Source organism: Molossus molossus, unplaced genomic scaffold, assembly GCF_014108415.1.
Source record: "Molossus molossus isolate mMolMol1 unplaced genomic scaffold, mMolMol1.p scaffold_m16_p_3, whole genome shotgun sequence".
NCBI classification, from domain to species: Eukaryota; Metazoa; Chordata; class Mammalia; order Chiroptera; family Molossidae; genus Molossus; species Molossus molossus.
In genome coordinates this window covers 9,507,924-9,529,307 of record NW_023425366.1, presented here as the reverse complement: position 1 = coordinate 9,529,307, position 21,384 = coordinate 9,507,924, and the positions used below count along the sequence as shown (strand labels likewise).

The 21,384-nt window shown below is 41.6% G+C and overlaps 1 protein-coding gene across 1 annotated transcript in view; it reads left to right on the top strand.

The window, feature by feature from the left end:
- Positions 1-260: 260 nt before the first annotated feature.
- C7 (complement C7) overlaps positions 261-21,384 on the top strand; it is a 57,768-nt gene continuing 36,644 nt past the window's right edge. Inside the window, exons 1-6 of the mRNA XM_036278854.1 lie at positions 261-466; positions 6,361-6,416; positions 8,461-8,536; positions 11,461-11,602; positions 13,613-13,760; positions 15,072-15,210. Of these exons, the coding sequence (XP_036134747.1) occupies positions 461-466; positions 6,361-6,416; positions 8,461-8,536; positions 11,461-11,602; positions 13,613-13,760; positions 15,072-15,210 (567 nt within the window). The 5' untranslated portion in view covers positions 261-460. The remainder of the gene's footprint in view (positions 467-6,360; positions 6,417-8,460; positions 8,537-11,460; positions 11,603-13,612; positions 13,761-15,071; positions 15,211-21,384) is intronic.

Sequence of the window (21,384 nt, the reverse complement as noted above, 5' to 3'; positions counted from 1 at the left end):
TAGCCATTAGTTTATGTGTCCCATGAAATGAACAAGGTTGAAAACCGCGGGTTTAGTAGAATGAAACAGAATGAAGGTTTACTCCTTTCTTCCACTCCTTGTCTTCCTTTGGTTGAAAATCACTTAAACGTCGAACTGAGAGCATTTTCTGCCTTTCTTGATTTACAGATGTTTTCTCGACGCTGAACTTCCAGACAGTCCCAGCTGGCTGAGGCCAAGGCGTGGCCCGATGAGAAGACGCATCTGTTTGAAGACACAGGCTAAGCACAGGGCAGACTCCTCGTCCCCCACAGGATCTGGTTGGGGTAGGAGCTGAGTGTCCTTCTATATAACAGAACCAAGCAAGGCCCCGGGAGGAGAGCCAGGAGGGGCAGAGGCTGGGCTCTTCAGCTGTTGAGAATTTTCCCGGCGCTCAGCTGAAACTTGCATCCTCTCTTCTGTCCTGAATGTTTTCCCCAACATGGAGGTAAGATCATTATTTCATTACTTTTGTAAACAAAGCTATCTCAAATGAGGGTGAGGCTTGATGGGAGGAACTCAAATAAGGAGAGGACATGGGAAATTGGGGAGATGAGGGTGACTTTTTAAATCCTCATTTAAATGTATTTTAACAGTTCACCCAAAGTGAATTCCTGTTTCTTGTTCTACAGTTAGATGATTGATTCAGAGATCTAGGAATCAGAAATCGGAGACAATGTTTATGAAAGTCCCGAGGAAGCCATTAAGTAGTATGATAGCACTATCGTTATTCCTTAGGGGAAATTTCCCTCCAGTGTATTTTTGTGTTTGATTTGCAGCCAACTAATGAGCCCCTGTGATCTGACTTAACCTAAGAGCTTTATAAAAGGGAGAATTCAGACACTGAGAACTTCAGAGGGTTAGGATTGTGATGGTAGAAGGTAAGGTAATTGAAATGAAACTACAGGTTTAGCAAATACACATGTTGGCCCAACGCAAAATGGCCAGATGATAAAAAAAAGTTACCCTTCAACCAAAGACAGGACCAAAGACAGAAATCATGACCATAGACTATATCCTGGGATGCAGAAATAACTTGGAATTGCTACCACAATATTATTATTGAAAATTTTGGTACTTAAACTTTAAAAGTTTTGCATTATGATGCTGAAACAGTAATTCCTCAGTCCTGGCAGCTTCTCGAGAGCCTTGGTGATTGCTATGCTGTCATTTGTGATAATGGCCCATGGTCAGTTTCCAGTGGGGTTGGAGGAGGACCCATAGATGAAGACATGGGCCTCAAATAACTCATGCACAAAATTAAATGATTAAAAATTAAACACAAATCACAATCACTAGAACACCAAGTAACCCTATGAAAATAGAATTATGATACAATTTAGTCTTTATTACTCTGTCTTTATTTTTAATTAAAATTTAAAACATTTGGGGGTGGTGAACACACAATACAGTGTACAGATGAAGTGTTGTGTGATTGTGCACCTGGAACTGTATAATTTTGTTAACCGGTGTCACCCCAATGACTTCAATAAAAAGAAAAAAATTGAGAACATTTTCTAGCTCAAAAAGAATATGATATTTTTCTTAGGGCCATCTAGCTAACATATGCCTTCTAATATTTGTATTAACCATCCATCAATTTCCTTATTTATTTTATAATGAGACATCTTAATAATTGTTTTGTGCTTAAAGATTTGTTCACAATCATTGATTATTGCTGTATTATTCTGCCATGATAATAAATACACTTTTATCCTTCAATTGGCTAATAGAATATCAACAAATAAGGAAATTACTTCCCTGAAAATTGCATGCAGAGTTCTCTGTTCAAAAGTAGATATTCATATTTTTACACGGAACCTGAAGGGAATACTTTTTTTTTTTCATTTATCTTTAGATACAGCAAAAGGGAGAGAGGGGGGAAGAGAGAGAGAGAGAACATTGATGTGAGAGAGACACATCGACTGGCTGCCACCCATACGACCCCTACCAGGACCGGGGACAAGCTGCAACCAAGGAACGTGCCCTTAGCGGGAACCGAACCCGGATCTCTGGACCGCAGGCCAGTGCTCTAATTGCTGAGCCAAACTGGCCAGGGCTGAAGGGAATACTTTTGTGATACATTTCAGAGAAGAAAAACTTGGGCTGTGAAGATACCACTAAAAATGATTTTCACATCTGGCCTTTTAAGGGGGAGTATCCTTTTGTCTTCTCCCCCGTTCATGTGAACTAAATTCAGAGAGGTGGTCCCAGAAACCCTTTGGTTCTTTCTGTATCCCTTGGTTAGAAGATAACTTGGGTCTGAAGTGTTTCAGAAGGATTTCAGGGCCAAAAGGGCTTCCCTTTGATCTGGCTGTGGTCCAGCCTTTTACCCTCTCCACCCTGGACTGAGATGAACCTGGGGTTTTTGAACCCAAGACATGATTCTTATGGGGCTGGGATGTGGTCAGGCACAGTGATGTCTCAGGTCAGGGCCTCTGCTTTTTCACTACACCCAGAGCCGATCTGACATTGTCAGCTGTCTTCTATCAGTTATACTGTGTTGGTATTTGTGCCTTTAACAAACATGTCCTTTTCCAGATTACAGTACTACCCTATTGGGAAAAATAAGTTCAGAAAGAAGATAATATCTATTATTTCTCCTCCCAGAGATAACCAGTATTAACGTTTTAACCCATTTCTTTTCAGACTTTCATAGGAATATGTACAAAATTTACTTTATTAAATTGCTATCAAATTAGATCTCAATCTTTATACTTATATCATAGTCATGTTCTCTTATCATTGGAATCTATAACATCCTTCTAAAGACTATTGTACCATTGTTAGAAGTGTCGCAAATTGATGTTTATTTCTAATACAGATGTAAGTAAATTGATTTAAAAAAAAATCTAACTTCTTCTTTTGTATGGTGCCCTATGTTCAAAATGTATTGATCAAGATAGTAATTAGGAAAATTCAATAAATTAAATTCGATTTTTTTTCATACTTAAAAAAATTTGGATATTGGAACCCAGTGTATACTATAGAAATTATATTTATTTATTTTTTTTACCCCAAATGGGCTCATGTTTCAAAAGACTAATACAAATGACCAGACTTGAAGAAATCAGAAGCATGGAGGAGATGATTGTAGCTGGAACAACTTGGAAGAAACAGGTAGAATTAGTGTTTGTTCAGAAAGAGAAGAGCATTCTGGGAAATGTAGTTCCAGCTTTGCTGTATCACACAGTATAAGACACCATATCTTTTCAAATAAGCAATTCTTTCATATAATCAATTCAGATGTCTGTCTGTCTCTGTCATTAGTGTGACTGTTCATTAATTTGTGATTTTTCTAACTTGTCCTTTTGATAAAATACTCTTTCCAAAGGTAAGAAATGATAACTGCTTCATTTTCAGGTATCTAGCTAGCAAATTCTTAAGATATTCTATTGGTTATTAGGTTCAGCTTGCATAACTCATGAACAGAAACTGGCTTTGTCATAAGCTGATCTTCATAGGTCATAATAAGGAGTGTGTATATGGGGACAGTGGTGTCAAAGGCACTTTTGATGGGGGAAAAAAAAGCTTCCCTAAAATGTATTTGAAATTCTTTTAATAGAGTATTAAAAATTGATTTTTTTTCATGATGCCTGACTTGGCTGGGAGTCAAAGACCAAGAACAGCAAGTGCTCACTACCCTCGCGTTCAATGTAGTATGACAGAAAGAGCAGCCCTAAATCTGTCTAGTTCCTTTGGCCACCTCTACCCCTAAGAGTATGCAAGATTGTGTCCCTTTGTGCATGGGGGACAGAGAACAACACCCTCCTCACATATGAGAAAATCCGAAGCGTAGGCTGGTTGACCGGCCTGCCTTTAGCAGAACAAACCACACAGCAGTACGGGTTGCACCCCACGTCGGAGTCTGAGGGAACGAGAACGTGCTGCAGCATCCCACGGACCAGACGCGGGCCTTCGTGTTGTCAGGGGCTCTGCCTGAGCGGCCGCCTGGATGAAGCAGCGCCAGCAGACAGCGTCAGTGCGAGAAGGACTCCAGGGAGCAGGCGCTGGTGCGAGTTAGGAGAGACCCAAAGACGAATCGTTTGTGCCAGAGAAGGGTGGCGGTAGATCCCCAAGGGAGGGGGGCATCTGAAGAACCGCAGAATCACTGAGAGATGGAGAGTTGGCGTTCAAACATCCAACACACCCTGATTTACCATCACCAGACTCCCACTGAATGAGTCTAGCAGTCTCCCCAATACATTTAATAATAATAATAATAAAAGACCTTTTTGGCCATTTCCTCTTTTACCCCTGCTGTTTTGACTTTGAAGAAGATAAAGGCAGCTTGGGGAGGGGGTGGGGAAAAGAAGCCCAAGAACACCCCTCCCTTGTTATTAGCACCCAGGAACTGGGAGCAGGAGAAAAATTGAAAATCAAACGATAAATTGAAATTTGACTATTAAATTGTTCCAGAATTTTTATTTTCTGAAAATTTGTCAATGCCTGGGAGTGACTAATAAAGCTATGATAGAGGCTTTCCCAGGGGAAAAATGAGAGCTCAGAGATATATCAGAAAAAGGAAAAAGAAACATGTAGTTTATAATTACAAAATAAAACCTTTAAAAGATGTTGCTTTACATTATATGCTTCATGTGTCTTTTGAAAACTCAGGAAGTGTCCTAGCCTCCCCCACCATGATTTACTCATTTCCATGTTGCCTGCAGCTCCTTGGTTCTGCTAATCAGAATAAGAGTCTAAAAGATGTGTACAAGTATTACCCGGCCTGTGTGGCTCAGTGGTTGAGCATCGACTCATGCACCCAGAGGTCACCGGTTCAATTCCCGGTCAGGGCACATGCCGGGGTTTCGGGCTTGATCCCCAGATGGGGGCGTGCAGGAGGCGGCCAGTGAATGTTCTCTCTCATCGATGTTTCTATCCCTCTCTCCCTCTTCCTTCCTCTTTCTCTAAAATCAATAAAGAAAAAAATTAAAAAAAAAAAAGATTTGTACAAATATCTAAGACAGAGGTAGGCAAGAAGGAGTTTATAACTGAAGGAAGATACCTACTATGAAGACAAGTGATCTCAGAGGGTGAGTAGAAGGGTCTGGAAACAATGTTGGGAAGCTGCCCCACAGCTACCTAGAGAGAAAGAGGTTTGAGGAAGAAGAGAAAGCACATTGGCCTGTTACCATGAGGGCTGGGATGACTTTCAAGATGCTCATACTGGGTTATGAATTGAATGCATTAGATATTCTTACAGCATCCCCGGTCAATATTTGAATAGTATTTCCTACAACTTCGGTAGTCAGGTAAAGTAGGAAGATACTTAAAAGTAAAACTAAGCTAATAAAAATCACCTATGATTTTACAACCGGGAACAAACTCTTATCCTGTGTTATACTTCTTTATAGATTTGTTTTTAATACACAGTTGATTTTTTTCAAACAAAATGTCTTTACATTTCACATACATCTTTGTAACCTGTGAGATCCTCAATATTTAGGTGGTGTTACCAGGTAAAGAGGATGACCAAAGGCCTCAGAGATTTTTCAAAGATGCAGGAACATCACTGCCCTTCTGTCCAGGGACGTGTCGCAACTTTTCCTTCTTCATTTACGAAGCTGGTTTCCCTTTTCACTCCTTTGTCCGCGGCTCTGCTCTTTCTCCAGACTTTTCCTCTCTGGGTGTCCTCATGGGCGCTGATAGCAGAGCAGGACAGTGGAGAAAGGAACTGGAAGATGATGGGACCCCAAAGAAATGCTTGTGACAATGTAATGTTAGTGAGCATTTTGAATGTATCCATGACATCTCCCAGCCCCTGGTTGTGTTTACAGAAACGAAGAGTAGGAGGTGAGCTTAACAAAATTATATTAAACTCTTATTTATTTATTTTACTATTTATTCATTTATTCAATAGCTATTTGCTGAGAGCCTTACAAAGGGATGAAGAAATGAGAAACCCCATCCCGGTCCTCAGGAGGTTTAGAGTAGGGAACCCAGTGTGTCCCTAGAGTAGGGAATGTGATAGCCACAGTTTCTTTCTTTCTTTTTAATTCTCACCCAAGGATATTTTTCTATTTATCTTCAGAGAGAGTGGGAGGGAGGAAGAGAGAGGGAGAGAGAAAGAAATATCGATGTGAGAGAGACACATCAACTGGCTGCCGCAACCAAGGTCGTGCCCTTGACCAGAATTGAACCCGAGACTCTGGTCTGCGGGCCGATGCTCTAACCACTGAGCCAAACCGGCCAGGGCATAAAATGAAAACTTAAAAGACAAGTAGAGTCATCAAGACTTCTGCACGGTCCTTTTACTCTTTATATTCCTAAATAACAAATCTAAACGTGTACAACTCATTCAAGAAATACAAACTAAATAATGCTTTTATTTCCCTCCAGACAATAAGCTTATTCATCTTGGTGGGATTTCTAGGAGAGTTCCCAGTTTTTTCAAGGTGAGAATTTTTTGGATTTATTATTATTTTTAAGGAGATTCTTTATTGCCACATTGTAGCCCAAGCATGTTTATCCCTTCGACACTGCATCCTTCCGCTATTGAGAAAAGCAGTGATAGCAATAGCTTGTTTTATTGGTATTCTTTTATTGGTATTCTCTGTAAGGTATTGGTATTCTCTGTAAGGTATTGGTACTCTCTGTAAGGTATTGGTATTCTCTGTAAGGAAGAAACCTGAAGATGAAATATACCTCGAGGTTTTCTGTTTGTCCCAGCTGCGTGGTTAGACCTGCATTTTGGAGAATCGTGCTGCCCTAACGCAGTTCAGAGCAGAATTTGATCTTCACATGTAGTCACTGCAAATCATTCTTTGGATTTTAAAAGAAATTCAACGTTGAGAGTCTTTTAAGAAAAACAGTTTTATTGGCTCTCACGACCTGGAAAACAGCTGCACCGTTTACCCAGGGCCTTGTTTTGCTTTTGTAGTCAGTTTGGTGGGAAGGGACCAGGGCAGTTCACTCTATGGAGCTGTATCAGGCGCTGTGCTAGTGACTGGGGACGGGAGGAGGACAGAGCCAGCGCTGAGAGTCCCCTGGGCGATGCAGATCTGGAGCAGCTGATTTCGGTACATGTGCTCAGGGCTCTCTCCGCGATGGCCTGATGGGGGGGCTGCGGGAGCACAGGGGCGAGGCCAGCTAGCCCCCCTCCCTAAGCCTGTCCCGGGGACCCGAAAGAGAAAACCAGCAAATTCAGATTGTTTCAGGGTCAGTAATTCTACTGGGGGCATGGGGCTCATTGGCGCCATGTCAAGACTACAGGTGAGCCCTGGCCAGTTTGGCTCAGTGGTTAGAGCGTCGGCCTGCGGTCCGGAGAGACCCGGGTTCGGTTCCCGCTAAGGGCACATACCTCGGTTGCAGTTTGTCCGCGGCCCTGGTTGGTCGTGCGGGTGGCAGCCACTCGATGTGTCCCTTCACGTCGATGTTTCTCTCTCTCTCTCCCTTCCTCTCTCTCCCTCCCACTCTATCTGTACAAAAAATGGAAAAATATCCTCGGGTGAGGATAAAAACAAACAAACAAACAAAAAAAAGACTACAGGTGAGCAAGGCTGGCCCCATAAAAACACCGGGACACACTTGTCGCGGAATGGGAGCCCTTGTCTCAAGGGTGCCCGACATCCTGGAGACAAGCACGAGTTACCTTACAACGTTTCCAAGGCTGGAAATGTGCTCCGAATCCAGAAAAAAGAGGCCTCGTTCCTTTGCCGTCTGTAAATGTGGCTAGGCCTTGATTTCGTAGGTCTGAGCCTGCGACCTCCACACGGCCCAGTTAGGCGCTGTGTGAACACCAGCTGCCCATTTTCCACACGTGTTTCATTTGAGTGCCCAGGTTTCCCCTCTGTGGGCGTGCACTTGAGAAGAGACCTACATGAACAGGGGAGCATTTAGAAATAAATTCCTGTCCATGTAGCCTTTGCTAGTTTTCAGTCTCCCACTTCTCACAGGCTCTTCTTAGAACTCCTGGTCTCTCGGATCGAAAGTTTCTGAATAACTTTTCCACCCGTCATTTAGAACCCTTCCAAAGGCCCGAACACCTCCCTCCTGTGTGTTCCCACGCATCCCTCCCAACTCCGAACATTGCCTTGTCTGCATTTCCATAGCAACACACTGTACTCATTTCTGCCACGGAATCCTTCAGATCGTATTGCATTGCAGGTTATGGTGGTATTATTGTATGTGATTGTTTATGCCTCTGTGTCTTAGTTTTCCCCTCTATCAACAGCTAATGACCTTGCTCTCTTAATATGTCTGCAACTCTAGTGTCTAAATAGTGTCTCCAGTATAGATGTTTAGTAAATGTTCCTCTCTAAAAAAGTGGGTCCCTTTTATATATATTAGAAATATATTTAGGGTACTTTTGGTTTCTCTTAGGAAAAAAATTGTGAAGCAGTTTCTGACTGTATTTGACTGTTTTTGACTATTCTTGACTATTGTTTGTGTCCCTTCTCTCTGGTCTTTCCACCTGCTTTATGGTGAACGACTGGACAGCGCCTCCTCCCCTGTCAATTGCCAGTGGGGTTCCTTCGGCCCTTGGTCAGAATGCAATGGGTGTACCAAGTCTCAGGTAGGACCATGCAGAAACTTTGTGTTTATTACTTATCTGATGAATAGCACAGGTGTGGACAAAAGGGCATTGATGTTTGAATGCTATTTTTTGTTTCTTCATAATATAATTAGTAATTTTAGAGGAAAAGAAGTATAACTTCTGTAATTACTATTGTAATAAAGTAATTTCTGTATTCTAATTTTTTTTTCTCACAGGACATTTCTAAATCTTACCTTTGAGCCTATAAATATACATAGGATGCAAATGAAAAGCAGCTCACTAACTCTTGTGCTATTAGAGAAATAGGAATAGCATGAAATGAAGTTAGTGGATAATTAAAAATCTGGTTCATGTTTACTGAATTCAACTTTTTTTCTTATTTGAAATAAACACTAACAGGTAGCAAAATTACTGCTTTGTTTTACTTGACAAATAATGAATGACCATGAAAAGTAAACCAATCTGCAATTTTTAAAAGTTTCATTCTTCAGTAATACAAATAAAATAGCAGACCTGTTCTGGAGATTATAGAGTACTTCCAAAAATGTCTACTTCTTTCTTGTTACAAATTACTCACTAGAGAAAATAGAGAAAAGTATAAATAAAGAAAATGCTACTTTTAATCCCACCATTTAGAAGAAACCAATATACCAGGATTTTGGTATTTATTTCTTTTATTTTCTTTCTGTGTATTTATGATTTTTAAAAATAGGATTATTTGATCATAGTTTTGTATCCTATTATTTTAACCTAATATACTATCAGCATGGATTTTAACAGCTGTATTATGTTCCCTTATATAAATGCACCAAACTTATTTATCTACTTTCTTATGGTTTGAGATTTAGATTATTTACATTTTTGGCTATTATAAATACAATTTTAATAAACATTTTTATACATAGGCATATATCCTCTTTTCTGATAATTTACTTAGGATACATTTTAAAAATATAATGTTTGTTTTAAAGGTTCTGAACATTCGAATGGTTAAATATTGTTTATCAAAATGTAATTGATGTCCTGGCTGGTTTGGCTCAGCGGTTAGAGCATTGGCCTGCAGACCAATGAGTGGTGGGTTTGATTCCGGTCAAGGGCATGTACCTCAGTTTGGTCCCTTGCCCTGGTCAGGGTCGTACAGGAGGCAATCAGTCTATGTGTCCCTCTCATGTTGATGTTTCTTTCTCTCTCCCTTTCTCCCCCACCCTCTCTCTCCCTCCCTCCCACTCTGTCTGAAGAAAAATAAAAAATATCCTCAGGTGAGGATTAAAAAAAAAAGTAATTGACATGTAACATTATCATAGTTTCAGGTGCTCAACATAATTTTATATTTGTAAAATAGTTTAGAGATAGTTCTATTTGGATAAAAGTGTGTATTTAAATTTTATTTTTTAATTATTACAACAACAGAAACATATTGCCGATGATTTTGAAGCATCATCGTAATTACCATTTTCATCGGACATTTATTTAGTACCTCTGTGAGTGGTATTGAAAAATAAGTTACACAGATGCGGAGTTTGACTTCTGGCAAGCGCGATCGATGGCAACTCTGATGACATGAGTACCCAGGCGAAAAGGTACATGAGTAGCCAGGCAAATGTCAAACAAACACTAACCACAGAAAACATTTTTATAATTGAAAAACCAGTTAAGGAAGAACACTCACCAGAAGTAGATAGAAGGTATTTTTTATGTTAGCCATTTTTTCTCTTTGGGTGAAGGTCATGGTGCAATGGATATACATCCTCCGCTTATACAAACTTTTCATCCAGAAAGAGACAAGTGGAAATGAAAACGGGTCGTAAGACGGGAATTTGACAGGTGAGAATGAGACTGCTGGAGAAGACGGTCCTCACGCTGTCCCGACAGGTGGGGAGGGAAAACGTTACTGAGACAGCACAGCCTGTGCTTCGGAGCTTCAGAGAACGGCCGGTCCATAAGCCATGCATGAGAGGTGTCTTCATCAGTGAAATGCAGACACCAAACTTATCAAGACGTTGTTCTGAGTTCCATTCCCCACTGAGAAATGCCAGAGCCAGGTCCAGGCTGATGTAAAACTACCTTCCTGTGACCCTTTGTCCGAAGGAATCCCCACCTCCAACCCAGTTTTTAAAAAAATCCTCACCTGAGGATATTTTTACATTTATCTTCAGAGTGGGAGGGAGAGAGAGAGAATGAAAGAGAGAGAGTGGGAGAGAGAGAAACATCGATGTGAGAGAGACACATTGATTGGTTGCCACCTGCACGACCCCAACCAGGGTCAGGGACGAACCGCATCCAGGGTACATGCCCTTGGCCAGAGTCGGACCCAGGACTCCCTGGTCCACAAGCCGATGCTCTAACTGCTGAGCCAAACCGGCCAGGGCTAGGCTTCTGCTTTGTAGATTTGCCTTTCATGTTAACGTGTTTCTCTCTGGATCGCCAAGCCTTACCCTCAAGAAAAAGGGTTAATATTCGGCTCAAATCAATTGCCACCGCTTTACCAAAGTTTCCATAACTCCATTACGTCTCAGCTCCTTTCCCAATGCCATTGCCCTCTCTCCAGCCAAGTTCGCTGCTGCCTTTCTAATTAGCTCCTGGTACATAGCTTTGGCAAATCATCAATCTTTCTATATTGCACTCTATTTGCATATATCTTTACCCAGCTAACTCTTACTTTCTGAAAGATTCACTAATATTTTTTTAGCTTCATTCCTGAGCGTACATATATATAGTAAATAAATATATATACATATATTATCTATACTAATAACTCGCGTGTCCCTGGACTCAAGGACAAGTGGGTCCATGGGTTCATTGATTTTGCAGATTTTACTTCTGCGGGACACCAGAACCATTTCCCAAACGTTGCTTCTCCAACCGTATCAATTCTTCTCAGACCTTATTCTCAGGTGGAGCCACCTGCAGCTCTCGGTGAGCACCACCTGTGTTCTGTTCAGACCCGCAGGCGGACCCCTGCCGTGTACGGGCAGTACGGCGGCCAGCCCTGCGCGGACAGTGCTTTTCAGACACGAGCGTGTGAGCCTGTGCAAGGCTGCCCCACCGAGGACGGGTGTGGAGAGCGCTTCAGGTGTTTCTCAGGTACTTGTCTTCCGTGGGTTCGGCATGCGGAGTGTAAACCAAGTGTCATTTGTTTAACTTGCTCAGTGAATGTTTGTTGGATTTTACTGGATTTATAATGACCTATAAATTAATTTCCCTCAAATAGCAGTATTATTTTTATTGACATAATAATCATACACTCAACTACTATTGCTTTAAATGCAAGGGGAGGAATACGGTAATAAAAGTGGGGAGACGCTTTGCCTCTTTGAACAAAAGAAATAGGACTCTGGGCAGACCTGGACAGTTCTTGACGTTGTATTTTTGGTGAAGATCTGGTATGAGCACTGAGATTGGGCAAAAACAATGTTACTACCAAAATTATTCTTATGTTTATAAGAATAGTGATTCTAATAGCTAATCAAGAAGCAATTCAGGTCACCCCTATGCATGGGTGATTGAAACATAGTTTTTCCATTATTATTTGATTTATTGTCTGTTGCATTTGTGCAGCTAGAGAAATTCAACCACCTTTAGCAAACATCTATTATTCTTGTTATGTTCCAGATATAGTGATGAGGGTTGTAGATTTAGAAATAAAACATATAGCCTCTTCTCTTAAAAAAAAAATTAAAGTTTTATGGACAGACTAGTACCTAGATAATCCCTGTATTCCTCAATAATACTCGTCAAAGCTTCTATTTTGCTTTCAAAACCCAAATCAAATGACCTTTCCTTTGGGAAGCCTTCCCTAAACCCTTAACTGATGGAGCTAATTAATAAATCTCTTCTGTGTTCCCTGTGTACATGAAACCATCTGTAACTGGAAGTTTTTGTTGGCCTGGATGTCTCTTGGCAGACTGTGAACTCTTTGAAGACAAACAGGGTAGGGCAGAAGTAGGTTTATAGTTGTGAGTATGCCAAACACAGAGTTTCTTCTTATTTATTTACTAATGATTGTATTTACCGTAAGAACAACTGTAAACCTCCTTGGGCCCCACTCCGTATTACATTGGATTTTTGCATCTAGAATGCCTGGTACGCAGTTGACTCAACAAATGTTTGCTTGAGTGACAGCACAGCGGGGCACACGCTGCAGCGGGACAGTGTGTGCACTGCGTGTTGTGAGGACAAGAGGAGGGACATGCGTCGCAGCCTGGGGGTGGGGTGGTTTCTGAGAGGAGATAATGTGCAGTCAGATTCTCGAAGATAAGCCGGTGGTAGGTAGAGGAAACCCTGTAGGCTGAGACAACTCTAAGTGCAAGGTCAGTGGAGATGCCCGGAACCCCGGGCTTGAGTCCTGTAAGTGACCCAGGGTGACCAGGGCCTGGGAAGCTGGCAGACAGACTGTCTGGAGATGATGCTGGGGAGACAGGTGCGAGCTAGGTCATTTGTACCCTCCAGTGCATCCTTGAAACCCTGGGCTGATGTCTACCATGACAATTACGCTCTTGAATTGCAACGATCGGTGTCTTTATAGTCTCTCCTATTATATTGTGTAGTAAATTAAAAGCCTGACAAATATCATTTTTATTCATATTTGTATCCCCCCCACCCAGAAGAGTCTCTCACACAGCGTAGATGCGAAAGAAATGTTGCCTTGTAACCTTTTGTCTCAGTTCCCCTGCTCTCGGAGCTTACGCATCTAAATCACCAAGAAAAGCAGGACCTGGGCATCTTGGTTAGTGATCCTGAAAAGCAAGCCAAAGTGGAAGGGCAGGAGACCACTCTCTTCCCAGTGGTTGGCAATATATAATATTGGAGGATTCAGACAAACTGCTTGGTGCTCACGGGTGAAAGTCTAGAATTGGAATTCAGGTTTCATTTTCAATTTTGTGTCTGGCCAAGCTCAGAATCAATTTTGCGTGTTGCAAAGTGAGGACCAAAATAATACCGAATCCTTCGCCGGACATGCTGAAGGGTGATGTCAAAGTTGCAGTGGATCGGCAGAGCAGGGCAGGGGTTGGGGCACCCCCTGGGATCCCGTGCGGTGTTTCCTTTCTTGCGCTTGATGTTCGTGTGTTTGCGTTCGGCTTTTCTTGTGGGCAGGCCAGTGCATCAGCAGGGCTTTGGTTTGCAACGGGGATTCTGACTGTGACGAGGACAGTGCCGACGAAGACAAGTGTGAGGACACAGACCGCAGGCCCTCCTGCGACCTCGATAAACCTCCTCCCAACGTAGAATCTACCGGAAATGGGTAAGCGCTTGGGGCCTCCTGTGCACATTGGTGGGTTGTAATTCTTCCTTTTGTTTTGTTTTATTTATTTTGGTAAGTTTAATAGTAAATCACCTAATAGCCAAGCCTTTGGCTCAGAGCTCTTTGCCACATCCTGAAACAGTTTTTTAATTCCTATCTGTATACCTGTCAATATATATGTGGTAAAATACAGTGACTGATTGTCCCTGGACTGTCCTGGGTTAAGCCCCGAAAGTCCCGCCTTCAGGGGAACCTCGCAGACCTGGGAAAACCCACATAGTTGATCACACCATGGGAGCGAGACAAGGAGAGAGAGAGACTGGTTCAGTGGGTAGGTCTACTCAAAGGAATGAAGACAAGAGCATGAGAGCAGGCACAGAGAGGTGAAACCGTGTATTGGAATAATTGGAATATTCCGGCTAAAAAGTAATTGCTCAAATTCTCCGGGAACTTTTATTTTATAATTTTTAAAAAATATTTGTTCTTTATTGATTTTAGAGGAAGGGAGAGGGAGAGAGAGATAGAAACATCAATGAGAGAGAACATCGACTGGCCACCTCCTGCATGCCCTCCCCCCCCCCCCGGGGATCAGGCCCACAGTTTGGGCATGTGCCCTGACCGGGAATCAAACTGGCGACTTCTTGGTCCATGGGTTGACGCTGAACCACTAAGCCACACTGGCCGGGCTTGCTGGGGACTTTTATTTCCATGTAAAGTTGAGACAATTATCTGTTTACCTTTTCAAAAAGAATTCTGAAGAATTTTTGAGGGTCAGATCCAAGTTAGGATTTCAAGGCTTTAAAAGAATCTATTGTAGGATGACAGATGTGTTTTTTTTTTCTATGATATTTTAAAATTCATTCATAGAGAAATGGTAAAATTGCTCTAAAGCGAATACCAGTCAACATGCTAAGAAGCAATCAGTTGAAATTCCTTAGAGAGCCCTTTCTCAAGGGTAATCTTAACTGTATTGGTTTTACCTGGAGATTTAATTCAAAACCAGCTGTTGCTATACATACAAAAGGGCTGTGTGTTTCTTAAACATGTTCTTAGGCTGAAAAGATGTTGGATTTGCCTGGATTTTAGTTTTAGCTATCATACCAAGCAAAGGAGGCTAGATAAAGGAAGGTACACATTAGAATTCTGTTCTCTTTGTCTGAGCTCTCTTTCAAAGACATACTTAACCCTAATGTGTTTCTAGCATTCTCTAAGGATGCCTTTTCCAGCAAGTGTTATTTCTGATTTTAATCATCTGTTCTTCCTTTTTCTTAAAAAAAAACAAAAACAAAAAACGAACAAAACAACAACCAGTTACAATGCACTGACTGGCCAGTTCCGGAGCAGAGTCATCAACACGAATAGCTTTGGCGGTCAGTGCAGAAAGGTGTTCAGTGGGGATGGACGAGAGTTCTACAGGCTGAGCGCGAACATCATCTCCTACACATTTCAGGTACTTCACCACGTTGATCTTACTTATTGCCAACCCGTGAGTCATCGTCAGAGATCATTATTTATGTGATTGTTTTTTGGTATTTGTGGATAATTGAGTTGTGCCCAGTATGTGGTCAGTTCTTTGAAATGTTTTATATGGACTTAAAAAGAATAGCCATTATGTGACTCTGGAACTCAGGGCAATGCTACTTTGACTTTTGTCATTTGAGCTGAAATATCCCTTTGCCTCATTTTCATTTTGCCTCTGTTCCATGTGGGCCAGGAACTCATGGTCTGTCCCTGCCTGGTGCCAAAAGTCAGGCGCTGGCTATGGCTGGGATGATCATTTCCTTAGAATTGCCACAGTCACTTAAAAATGCTTTTCTTTTCCCATTGTTAAATATTTCAGATGTACAAAAGAGTGTGAATAACATTTATGTGCAGTTGGGAAAAAAACTAAAGAAACGAAGCCCATCACCCACCTTAAGGAAGAGAATATTACCAGTGATTTAAAGGTCCTTGCTTACCCCTCTCTGATCAGTCTGCCCTTCAGCTCCCCAGGCAACCACTCGCTCACATTTTGTATCAATAATTCCCTTGTTTTTTCGTATATGTGCATCCCCAATGTCTTTGTCCCTAAACAAAAATTTGTAATCCAGTTTTGACTATTTTGCCATTTAGATAAATAACTCATATAGTATGTATTCTTCTATGGATTGTTTTTTTTTTCTCACTCCAAATGATGGTTTCCAATTTTGTTCATGCTGATATAGATGGCATTGTTATTGCTGTTCCCAGTTGCTTCTTATGAAAATACTTTGGACATTGTTGTACAGGAGTCCCATGCCCATGAGGGGCATTTCCCTAGGACATGCTGGAGCTCAGAGTGCTGCCCGGTCTATGATACGCTTTAGAGGTCAAGTGTCCAGCACGGGTATGAGTCTGCACCCGCCAGCCGCATGGGAGGGTGCTCCGCGCTGCCCGTCCCTGCCCACGCCGGCGGCACTGCCCGACCTCACACCTCTCGTGGCCGGGGTCTGCTCTGGCTGCAGGCTTCCGCTTCTCTGCACAGACACACGGAAACTCATTGTTCCTTGATTTCAACACAAAACCTACTGTTGCAAAAACAGGGCTTTGAGGGATGTTCCTGAAGCTTGTAGGGAACATAGAGGAGAGATTTTTCTTTGCAGTAGAGCAAATACATTCAACAAAAACAGTCGACAGCCTCTGTCTTAAACGTCTGTCCTTCCTTGAGCTCAACAAAACGAGGTTTCTGGTCTCATCCTGTTTTAGCACTTCGCTCCCTCCCTTCCATCCTTTCTCCCTCCCTCCCTCCTATCTTTCCTCCCTCCTCCCCTCCCATCCTTCCTTCTTTCTCCCTCCCTTCCTCCTTTCCTTCCTTCCTTCCTTCCTTCCTTTCTTCCTTCCTTCTTTCTTTCCTTTCTTTCAACTTTGGAGACGGCTTTTATTTTGGCAGAGAGGCCGGCGTGTCAGACACATCAGCTGGCAGCCTCCACTGAGCGGGTCCACAGTGGCCCCTCCTCCTCGCCCCTTCCTGTAGTCCTTCCTCTTCCGAGATCTCCCCTCCAGTGATTTCCTCCCTTCTTCCCAGAACACCCAAGTTTCCAATGTAGTGCTTCCTATTATTAGTCCCAAATTTGTAAACCAAAACTATTGGGACGTTCAGAAGGAAGGACCCTTGTTTGCCAAAATTAACCCTCTGCAGAAAGCAGTTTTGATTATGAACAGCACACTCATTGTTCTCCAACTTACAAGCATCCCATGTAAATGAGGGGAATTTCTCTAGGACATGCTATTGAATCATGAAAATGACATGCTATTGAATCATGAAAATGACATGCTATTGAATCATGAAAATGAAAAGTGAAACATCTGAAAAATAATCACAGCTATAATTTTGAATATCTCGTGTGGCACTGGCACTATTTTTGTCAATTTGTATAGGTTTAATCCTCACCATATCTTTGGAAGACAAGTAATATTTCACTATTTTACCTATTAGAGACCAAGGCTCAGAGAGAGGACGTTGGCTGACTTACTCCAAGTCACCAAATTATTAAGTAGCAGAGCTCGGATTCAGTCTGTCAGACTCCACTATATTTGACTTTTCCACTATATTTGACTCTCCCAATGTATTGTATTTAATTGCATTTGAATTCTAAGTTCAACCTGATGAATAATATGTACTCAAATTATTTAAATGTAGCCTGTGGCCAAGACGAAGAATGTGCGACAGGCACCTGTAGGGACTTTTTCTCCTTCTAGTCCTAGGAAGATGTGTTGGTAATTCTTTCACAATTAGAGGAGGGAGAATTGAAAACATATATATAGGTATGTATTTGGGTGCAATTTAGAAAGCTACAGAGCACAGAGAAGGAGAAGGAAGAGAGTTTCTGACATCTCTGGAAAGCAGACGGCTGGAGGTCACAGCTTCTGCTTCTGCAGGACATAAATGACAGCACAATTGTGACGTGTTTTCCTCGGCATGGCTGGGTTTTTGGATTGACATCTAAGATGCCTGACTAGTCACTGAATGTGTAGGCGTTTGTCAGAGGAGAGGGAAATTACAGCCTGTTACTGAGTGAGGAAGACAGACGTTCTGAGGACCCAGCCAGGGGGGAGTGAGGGGAAGCGATGGCGGGGGGTCAGTCTGGACTGACTGTGGGGGTGGGGACGTCCTCTGGATTTCAAAGACCAACCTAGGGCCATGGAATTTCAGCTCTCTATGAAGTGGAAGGTGACTTTTGGTTTGTTGGAACATAAGTATTAGTCAATAAACATGTAGCAGGATCAGTCAGCTTCCTGGAGAATCTCTGTCGTGGTTATCAGCATGGAGTTTATTCAGGGTGAACGCAGAGTCAGCCACTTACCTCGCTGAGGCACAGTCTCTGTTTCCTCCTATTTTTCACACCACAAGGAAGCCTTTGAAACATGAGCACATTCCTGCTCCATGGTTCTTTCAGGAAGGGGTCAGTCTGCTTAGTTTATCCTGGGAGAGGGCCAGCCAGCCGGCCAAAAGACTGTATTTATTCTCAGCATGTAATGAGTTGCAGATGGAGGGAGCAAAGATTAGGATGGAGAAAATTAATAACTCCCTGGACCTTCCTGTATTTGGGATTGAATGTACCTCATTATATATACATATATATATAAAAATACATTTTTTATTTATTAATTTGTTTTGTTACAGATGTTTCTCATTTTTCCCCCATTGACACTTTCCTCCCCTACCCCCCCCCACCCTGCCTCATCTCCAGCTTTGTTGTCTATGTTCATTGGTCATGCATACATGCATGTAAATTCTGTGGTTTATCTCTTCCCACCCAAACCCCTCCTCCTCTGAGGCTTGTCAGTCTGTACTCCACCTCTATGTCTCTGGGTTAATTTTATTCAGTAGTTTTTTTAGTTCATTATATTCCACAAATAAGTGAGATCATGTGATATTTGTCTTTCTCTGTTTGGCTTGTTTCACTTAGCATAATACTCTCCAGGTCCTTCCATGCCATCTCAAAGGATAAGAGATCTTTCTTTCTTACAGCTGCATAGTATTCCATTGTGTACATGTACCACAGCTTTTTTATCCACTCATCTACTGATGGACACTTGGGTTGTTTCCATATTTTAGCTATTGTAAATAGTGCTGCTATGAACATAGGGGTACATATATTCTTTGTGATTGGTGTTTCAGGCTTCTTAGGGTATATTCCTAGAAGTGGGATCACTGGGTCAAATGGCAATTCAATTTTTAATTTTTTGAGGTAACACCATAGTGGCTGCGCCAGTTTTCATTCTCACCAGCAGTGTACTAGAGTCCCCTTTTTGCTACATCCTTGCCAACACTTGTTGTTTGATGACTTGTTGATGGTGGCCATTCTGACAGGTGTGAGGTGATACCTCATTGTTGTTTTAATTTGCATCTCTCTGATAATTAGTGATGTCGAGCATTTCTTCATATGTCTCTTGGCCATTTGTATGTCCTTTTTGGAGAGGTGTCTATTTAGGTCCTTTGTCTATTTTTTAATTGGGTTCTTTGTCTTCTGTTTGTTGAGTTGTATGAGCACTCTATATATTTTGGAAATTAACCCCTTATCTGGTGCATCATTGGTGATTATGCTCTCCCATATAGTAGGATCCCTTTTCATTTTGATGGTTGTTTCTTTTGCTGTGCAGAAGCTTTTTAGTTTGATGTGGTCCCATGTGTTCATTTTTTCCTTTGTTTCTGTTGCCTTAGGTGTTGTATCAGTGGAAATTCTGCTGCGTATGATGTCTGAGATTTTGTTGCCTACATTTTCTTCTAGAATTTTTATGGATTCACGAGTTACATTTAAGTCTTTTATCCATTTTGAGTTTATTCTTGTGTATGGTGTATTTGGTGTTCTAGGTTCATTTTTTGCAAGTAGCTGTCCAATTTTCCCAACACCATTTATTGAAGAAACTGTCTTGACTTCACTGTATGCTCTTGCCACCTTTGTCAAATATTAATCGAGTATATTGCATTGGGTCCATTTCTGGGTTCTCTATTCTTTTCCACTGGTCTATCTGCCTGTTCTTGTGCCAGTTACAGGCTGTTTTGATTACAGTGGCTTTGTAGTATAACCTGAAATCTGATAATGTGATCCCTCCTACTTTGTTCTTCTTTTTCAAGATTGCTGTGGCTCCTCATTATATTTTTTAACACAAATCTTTTATGCATACAAAATGAATAAAAAACATATTCTAAAGGCAATTTTAACTCATGTTTAATTATCTGATCTTCTGCCTCTTCTGTTGGTTGAGTTTGGATGTCTGAGATTTCTAAATCTAGCTTGTTAACCAGAAATAATTTAAATGATAATAAAGATAGCTCACCAATATTAAAAAGCATTTCTATATTAAGCACTGTTTTAAGTGCTTTGCATGGATCTTTTTCTTTCTCTTTACAACTCAAGAAAGTAGGTCCTGTTATCTCTAGGTTACAGGTGGGGAAACCGAGGCAAAGAAATGCTAAATAACTTAGTCCTGACCATAGAGGACAAGCATGGGGTCTGAACCCTAGAAGTAGGACTCCTGAACTGTTGCAGTGTGCTCTACTTTGATGGGTTACAATGTGTAAGTGTTGATAGGAATGAGCCAGTAGAGAAAGAAAAGTTGAAGTTGTAGGAGAGGGAATAGTTGATCAATTGAATAGGTTCTTTGAAGAGGTGGGAGGGAATGAAAATAGTGAAGAGACAGAGAAATTAACCCTAGGCAGGAGGAGGAACACCTGTGGAGGAAAAGAAAAAAAAGAAATGTTAATAACTCTGTAGATTTGTTAGCCAGACATTTAAGACGATGTTGTCAGATAATGGAGTGTTTGTAAAGAAAGAGGTTAAGTTCATCTTTGTAGAGTAAAGGAAGTGGTTGTAAGATCGGAGGATTCAAGTAGGTACAGAGGGTTTTTTTTTTTCTTTTCATTTTTTGTTCAGATAGAATAGGAGGGAGAGAGAAGAAGAGAGAGAGAGAGAGAAACATCAACGTGAAAGGGACACATCGAGTGGCTGCCACCCACACGAACAATCAGGGCCACCAGGGCCAGGGACAAACTGCAACCAAGGTATGTGCCCCCAGCAGGAACTGAACCCAGGTCTCTCTGGACCACAGGCTGACGCTCTAACCGCTGAGCCAAACCGGCCAGGGTTTTGAAACAGATACTGTAGAGAATGGGAGAGAGAGAAAACTGACTGGAGAAACAGAGGACTACTAGAATGAGAGTACCACTGAGGTTGGAAATCATATGTGGATTTTTCTTGAGTAGTGCTAAACAGTTTGGCTGCAAACATTGAACCAGGGTTAGGTGTCTGCTAGGCAAATATGATGGCAGGACATACCTAGCAAGGAAGTTAAGTTCATTGACAAGAGAATGGTTGAAGTCATAACTGCAACAGGAAGGAAGTAAAGAAATGAAGGTGCTAATAGGGAGAAAGGAGGGAAAAGAAATTGATGAACCTGTTTCTATGAAGCTGAATAACGGATGTGGCAGTAATAGAACGAGAGTCAGAAGAGTATGCTTTGTCAGAGTGTTGGATGTTTGATTTTATAATTTCAGAGAAAGGATCAGTTTGAGGGAATCCAGGATCTAAGCTGGAAGAAAGAAGGTATTAATTAAGGAAAATTTAAGAAGATCACACTACCTTGAAAAAAGATGCTTCTCGCA